Source organism: Chelon labrosus (assembly GCF_963514085.1).
Source record: "Chelon labrosus genome assembly, chromosome: 3".
Classification (NCBI taxonomy): domain Eukaryota; kingdom Metazoa; phylum Chordata; class Actinopteri; order Mugiliformes; family Mugilidae; genus Chelon; species Chelon labrosus.
The window spans coordinates 8,262,497-8,269,870 of NC_140339.1; the positions used below are offsets into that span (position 1 = coordinate 8,262,497).

Below are 7,374 nucleotides of genomic sequence, written 5' to 3' on the forward strand. Positions count from 1 at the left end.
TGTATCTGGTACTTTTTATTCAGACCTTATTTCACACAGCAGTGAATTCCAGTTTTGTTGCTTATGAGACGTCTTTATTAATATACTGTCAGACTAACCGTCATCTGTACTCTTGAGGAGATGACTATACTGCTGTTTTCCTGCAGACATTGAAGCCTGATCATTACCAGGTCCTAATCAATTCTCCTGTTTGAAGACAGTTGTTGAAGCAGCTGCACTGTTGCGCAATTAGAGCAGCTGTACAAACAAGAAATCCATCTGCAAACGGCGACATCGAGTCAGGAAAAAAAAAAATGCACAACCGAACAGCTGTAAAGAGAACAGACTTGGCCTTCAGTGAACGTATCCTGATGCACGGCCACCTTCAGTCCAGACCGTGCTCCTGAATGGGATTTAGCTGCGCCGTAGGCAGCCGCAGGCCGCAGCTGTGGCCTGATGGTAGTCACCCTGCAGGGCTTGATCCAAGCAACACTGTGACAAAGGTGACGCAGTTAAGTAGGCAGCGGGCTCGTCAAATGACAAATGTCAAAGAGCCGCACATAGTCGGGATGTGTCGACTGGGAGGCAACTGTTTCGGCACCATTGAAGTCGTGTGCTGTCGCAGTGGACTGTGGAAAAAGGTTAATTAGAATGAGGAAATTGTGAATTCATATCGTGTTGCTTAAAATGTGCACCAAATGGCAGTTTGTCATGGATTAAAATTGCTTACTTAAAGGTTTTTGAAGGTCTGAAGTGCTCTGCACAGTGCTGAGAAATCCAGTCAAATTACAAGCTTAAATGTTCCGATTGAAGCATTTTAAAAAAATTAGGTGTAACAAGTATTTATATTGAATATGAGGGAGTTGTAGTCAGTTTGAAGAGGCACAACTCTGGTCTTTTGAACAGATTCTGGCTAAAACTGGCAACACTGGCACAGCAATTCAAGTGGCTAACATCCGTCCATGGAGACATTGTGACAGGTTGCTTTCTGTGTGTTGTCTTTGAAATAACACATTCAACACTCATAGCTTCTTCTCTATTATACAACTAGAGAGATACTTTATTTATGGTGGGGAATTCAGTGTCCAGTAGCTTCATTCATCTTTTGTAAGTGCTTGTCCTTTGAAGGGCCGTGGGGGGTCTGGAGCCTATCTCAGCTGTCTGTCACTGGGTGAGAGGCGGGGTACACCCTGGACAGGTCTCCAGTCTCCAGTCGCAGGGCTAACACAGAGAGACAGACAACCATTCACACTCACATTCACACCTACTGCCAATTTAGAATCACCAGTGAACCTAACCAGCATGTCATTGGACGGTGGGAGGAAGCTGGAGTACCCGGAGAGAACCCATGCAGACACAGGGAGAACATGCAAACTCAACACAAAAAGGAACCAGTCCGCCTGGATTCAAATCCAGAATCTTCTCGCAAACCACCACACCACTGTGCCGCCCGTCCAGTACCTTGATTGCATAGAAACATGGCCTGAGGGACAAACAACCTCCTTAGCCTGTCCGTGGAGCAGGACAGAGACAAGCAGCCCGTCATTAAACCCTCTTCTTTACCTGACTATGGTGTCATGTGTTGCATACGGCTAGAATCATAAATTTTATCCTTATTACAGGGCAACATTCTTGTTTTTGATGCGTGTGTGTGGTTCAGAAACCTTTTCAGCAGCTCAAGGTTGCTGTCGTGTGTTTTCGACCGCTAGATGGCGCCATAACTTAGGCACAATCTGAATCCTTTCAGGATGTTGAAATCCAGTTGATCACTATATTGATTATTTATATAAAAACATACATTAACTTAACTTCATTCTCCCAAAATAGGAAATACATTAGTTCAGCAGAGCTGGCAATGACATAATGTAATGGCACCACTGGCATTAAAATATATTTATATGTAAATCTTGGTAACTGCTTCTTATTGGGGAGAAAAAAAAGACTTTATACCTTCTTGTTTGTTTCACATTTCGCCACAATGGCCTTTTACACCAAATATAAGTAGGCTCATCCTCTATTTTGCTGAAAATAATGTCACAAACCACAAGCTAACCATTTATTTATCTGTGTTACTCATTTTTCAAGATTCCTTCAAACAACAATAATAATAATAATAATAATAATACAAGAATAAAGCCATTATTATTAGTTTTATTCATGTAGTAGCATCACCATTTCTGTTTGCAGAAGTTTGTTTTACATAATAATATATGATGCAATGTTTCTCCCAGTGACACATCAACCTGGTTAATGTTTACAGACATAAAGATGTTAGCTGGAGGGAATGCGGTGCCACATTCAGTGCAATCTGCGGTGTCATTTATCAAACAGGTGAACAGATCCCAGGTTCACAGGCTCGTGTGATCCACAGTGGCCTAGGTTATTCAACCCAGGTTGATATCGGAGGGCATTTTCTGCAGAGCTGCACGTAATGACTGGAAAGTTAATAAGGTTAATTATCTTTTTTTTACTCAACCACACGTGGGAGGGAATTCATTTACACATTAATTTGACAACTAAAATTTTGGTTTATTTTTGTCGTTTTATTTTTTTTTGTCAGATTAAAAGTGTCAGCCAAAATAAGCGTGTTCATCAGCCGCATAAATGTATGAGTAAAGGGTTCACTGAGTTCACTTTCGATACTGAAAGTAGATTTTGCTAAGATTGCTCCTATATGTTCACTCAGGTAAAACACTTGATGATTTGCAGATCTTTTCACTGATCTTTTCAAGTGTTTTTAACTTGTTGTTTGTCTTGTGTGAGCGTTAATGAGTCCACATAAATAAAAGGAGTTCTCTCATCCCTGCTGATATGGATCAAATATCATGATGTGAAATGCTGCAACAACAAATAGACTGTCACTAATATGATAAATATATATATATATATATAACCATCACAGTCCAATGTAGAATCATAACAATGACACACAACCATTTTTAATTACATTTAATAACATTGCATAATACAAAACGTCCCTTGCATTCAAAACGTCCCTGGCAGTTAAAGGCATCGAGGCAGCAAAGGAATCATAAAACATAAACTTTCACAGCAAAACATCTTTAAGGTGTTTTTGCATCACACAAGAAAGCAGCCAAGCGGTTTAGTGAGAATGACTAGTAGCATATAACTGACCCAGATTTGCAAAAGGAGAAAACAACAGAGGCAAAAGGTATACAATATCTGATATGGACCGCATACTTTTTAAGTAAATACATAACAACACTAATTGCTGGGAAATCCAATAAAGAGTATGAAAAATATAAACACAACTTTTTCCTGTTCAGTTAATTGGAATTTTTACAAAAGAGTAAACTAAGTGGTAAGAACTTAAACTTGTTTTAATGACCTACATAAAAGTTGAGTTTTCATGAGGAGTTAGCGTCTCTCCTCCTGTGCCCTAGTTTGATGAGATTCACATACCAAATTGTACCTTGTCCTCAAAGTTTTGGCTTTTCGATGGATTAGCCATAAACTCTTCAACCTCACAATAGCCAGGCCAGAAATGCAGTTAATATTGAGATTATTGATTAAAGTTTAAGAGATGTTCATTTATTGCTATTGAGCTTATATGTGTAAATATGTTCTATTTAAAACAAAGCTGTTTTTTTTTTGTTTTGTTTTTTTGCAAAGGCACTGTGACGTACAGCATTGTCATATCTAAACACTTCATAAATGTTCATTTAGGACGTAAAGCCAGAAAAAAAAAGTGCCAAGATGAGACTGTAGCAGTACTATTATTTGTTTCATGCAGATCTGCAGCTGGTGACACCGAAAAATGTCTAAGGAAAGGGTTTGACATTTGCAAACTGATTTCCGTCACTAACCAGTGTGTGCATTCTTGATTGACTGACAATAAAGATGGATTAGTGGGATTAGGATTCCGGACTGAGGCTTTAATTTTAAAAAGCTCAATAGAAACTGCCTATTTCTGGCAAGGCTAGTGGAAGTAGGACTGCAGGGTACCACGGCGGCGGACATCGGTTGTCCAGCAGTGGAAGCCACCACCCAGAGAGTTGGCATGGCGAATGTTCACCTTTATGGTCTTGATGCCTGCAAAAAACAAAAAGATATTTGCGATTAGATGACATGTAGTATGCTGAAATAAAATAAAAATAAATCCCAGGCTGGAGAAACTTACCGAGGTTCTCAAACATTTTTTGAATGGTGGCTTCATTGGCGTCAACCATGACACGTTTCTCATCCAACATCAGGACGTTCATGGACAGCCATTTGGAGGACATCCACAGTGGGTGGTCTGCGTGTAAAGAAAGCCTTTATTTTCAGTAAAGACTTAAGAGATGAATGTCAAAAATGTGAAGAGAAGAGAAGTTTAAGTACCCACCATCAGGAATCAAAGGTGTCGGAGGTTTCACAATAGTCCAGCCAGCCTTCTTGAACATGTCAATCTGACATAAAGGACAAAGAGCAGTGGTGAAGGCGGGGCACTGTGCAGTGGTGGTGGTAATAAACCAAAGAATCTAAGCTTTCCATGAGAGGTGGAGAAAGGTTTTAGAATACCTGGCGACATGGGCGATCGGGGTTTGACAGCACCAGTCCTGGCCCGATGATGTTGAAAGTGGCATCGATGTGCATGGGGTTAGGATCCTTGAATGAGATGATGTGGATCTTGTACTCTGGGGCCAGATGACGGCGCATCCACTCAATTCCCATGTAATTTGTAACCTGCAGAAAAAAAAACAGATGCAAATTCTTTGATATATCGTGTAGAATGGTTTTCAGTGAGATCTCTATATGTCTGCATGTTGCATGGGACATTTAACCCGTAGGAGACTCCCTCCGCATTAGACAGAAGATGGGCTTCATACCTGACTCCTCTGGACAAAAAGGTCCTTCCCAGCTCGGATGAAATCGGCAGCATCAAAGCACGGCTCATGCTCTGTGGTCACAAACTTCCCCTGGGCAGCCAACTTGTGTCTGTCCTCCACTGTGCGGATGGGGTAGTCCTGCAGGGCACGTAATAATGATTACACTCCAGCAATTAAACAGTGAGGTTTAGCGTCTTGTCACGTATAATGCAATAAACAGCACGGGGCAAAGAGTTCAGTGGTGATATGAAGAACCCTAATAAGGTGCCCTAATGCACGTTCAACTCTGTGTTTGATTATGCAAATAATCTGGACGCTTTAGTAACATTAGTCCACCCTTGAGAATTTCCCTGCAGACTGTACGGCATCTCAAGTTAATCTCGTAAGATAAGGGCCTTGCCTGATCGTACAGCTCGTCGGCCATGGTGGGTTTAGGAGCAGTGGTCCATTTTGCACCTTTCTTGAAGTACTCCTTGATCAAAGGTCTGTAGGCTCGGTACTCGAAGAAGCGAGCCCTCCAAGCCATAGGAGCCTCAATAATCTCGTTCCCCACAACCATAAGGATGTCTCTGGGCATGGCGGCATACATTCCTACGGCAGATTGAACAATGCAGGATTAGCAGATGAAGAATATTTTATAAAATGCAACGTGGTGCACTGACACCGATGTCATGCAGAGAGATACTTTTACCTGAGGATGTGAAGTCTGGAGTTTTGTATTCCAGGGACCAGTCGATGGGCTCCGGCCTCTGCACCGTGACGCCTTCATGACGCAGAATATTGCACATTTCCTCAATCTCAGCAACAGCTTTTTTCAAGTGGTCCGCAGGGAAACGCTGGCCCCCATGCTTCTGATAGAAAGGCCAGTACTTCTCATATGTGTTAGCCTGCAAAGAGGTTTATGGTGGAGTTAATTCTGATTGCCTCATTAACATTCCTACAATATTTCCAGTTTGCTTCTTACTCACTTTCACTTCCACGGTGAAGGGAGGCACGTGGGCATTTTCGGCTCGTCCCACGATCACCTCCTCGAGGGGGTCCCATTCGTTGTAGCTGCAGACAGGACATTCCTGCGGAACAGGGTCAGTAACGTGTTCCTCCTCAATGGCACGGTGAGGCTGTGCAGCTGCTGCACTTGAGGAGCTCTGGAAAGCCCTCTGCACCCATCCCGTGACTGACCGGCCAAGCTGGGGAGGGGGAAGGGGGACAATTTAAATACATTTTGTAGTATTCAGCTTTATCCTGTGGGAGTAAACTTAGAGAACATATAAAATAAATGAAATCTTGAGATGTATTAGACATTTCAACGTCAAAAATACAAGCGTGCATTAACATGTATGCACCCTTGTATTAGATTAGCTATAAACAAAACTATCAGTGCATAATCACAACTGCAGTTTACGTTTTATTTTATTTTGCTGCAGGAATAATGAGGAAGCACCGGTGGCACAGACAGATGAATGACTTCACTGGTAGCTCACATTCAAAAAAGCCGATTCGACGGTGTAAACTGATAAGACATACAGTCCTCAGATCAGTGAGAAATGCTTTCAGCGAGGTAGACATGGTTTGGTGCCAAAGTACACGTGTTAAGAAGCCTTATCTTCCCAGATAGGCGCTGCAGTGTGGCCCCTGCTGGCTCAGGACCAGCTCCAGTGTCACCGAGTTTGAGAGCGCATCTGTGCCACACAGCTGTTCTCTGTCACTCAGGGACCCAAGGAAAAAAAACACAAGAAAAAAAACTCTTTCTGCAAAATCAAATCAATCTTTGGACTAAGATTTTATTTGATCAGTGTTTGTGATTTTTCCTTTTAGCTTTAACTGTTAATAATGTTTTTTGTTTGTTTTTGCATTTTCAGAAACCAAATGCTTAATCAGACAATCAATAAATTCAATTAAGCAGATGTAGAAAATGTCCAACCATATTTGCTTTATTCACGTTGGTTGACATGTGCTTTTAAACTAAATTATATTCTAATCATTTGAAAGAGGAAAAAAAAAAAAAAAGAGAGAGAAAAGCACAAGACACATGAAACCACCATAATACCAACCATGGCTCCGATCAGATGGGCAGCCTCGGCCCCTCTGCTACCTCCTCTCAGACATCTTACTCGCAGCATTGTCCGATATAATAGTGGGTGTGGGGGTGAAACGAAACGGCAGGATCCACCTCTCGGTTTGTTCATGAATGAAGGCGACTCAGCTCACGGCCAACTTTATAGCAGTGGGAGTACGTGCCTCTTAGACCATTGGTCGCCTTCGTGTCGTGGGGCAACGTGACCTGAAAAAAAAAAGCATTTCTGAAACGCAATCCCTTACGCCAGCAAATTCTTATCAACTGGCCCAGTCGCGTTTAAAGACTCCCAAGGACAAAATCTTAAAAATTATAAAGAATTATTTCCATTATGCAGATTATTAAGCATTAAAACCTGGGAAGTGTCGCTTGTTTTTCTAAAAATGATCAAATAATCGATTTTGGAATCGATTACTTTGGCGTTGCAAAAGTATTTGCAGCACATCCTTGCTTCTGCACAAAAAGGCTTTAAACACATTAAAATATGTAAAT

At 41.6% G+C, this 7,374-nt stretch overlaps 1 protein-coding gene across 1 annotated transcript; it reads right to left on the reverse strand.

Annotated features, from left to right (window-relative positions):
* Window positions 1-3,226: 3,226 nt before the first annotated feature.
* Window positions 3,227-6,937, reverse strand: gatm (glycine amidinotransferase (L-arginine:glycine amidinotransferase)). Its single transcript, XM_084574973.1, has 9 exons — window positions 6,860-6,937; window positions 5,777-5,995; window positions 5,500-5,695; window positions 5,209-5,399; window positions 4,809-4,946; window positions 4,501-4,665; window positions 4,325-4,388; window positions 4,121-4,237; window positions 3,227-4,032 (listed from the first exon to the last, which is right to left on the reverse strand). The coding sequence occupies exons 1-9, from the start codon at window positions 6,926-6,928 to the stop codon at window positions 3,920-3,922; spliced, it is 1,272 nt and encodes a 423-aa protein (XP_084431099.1). The 5' UTR covers window positions 6,929-6,937; the 3' UTR covers window positions 3,227-3,919.
* Between the last annotated feature and the right edge of the window lie 437 nt (window positions 6,938-7,374).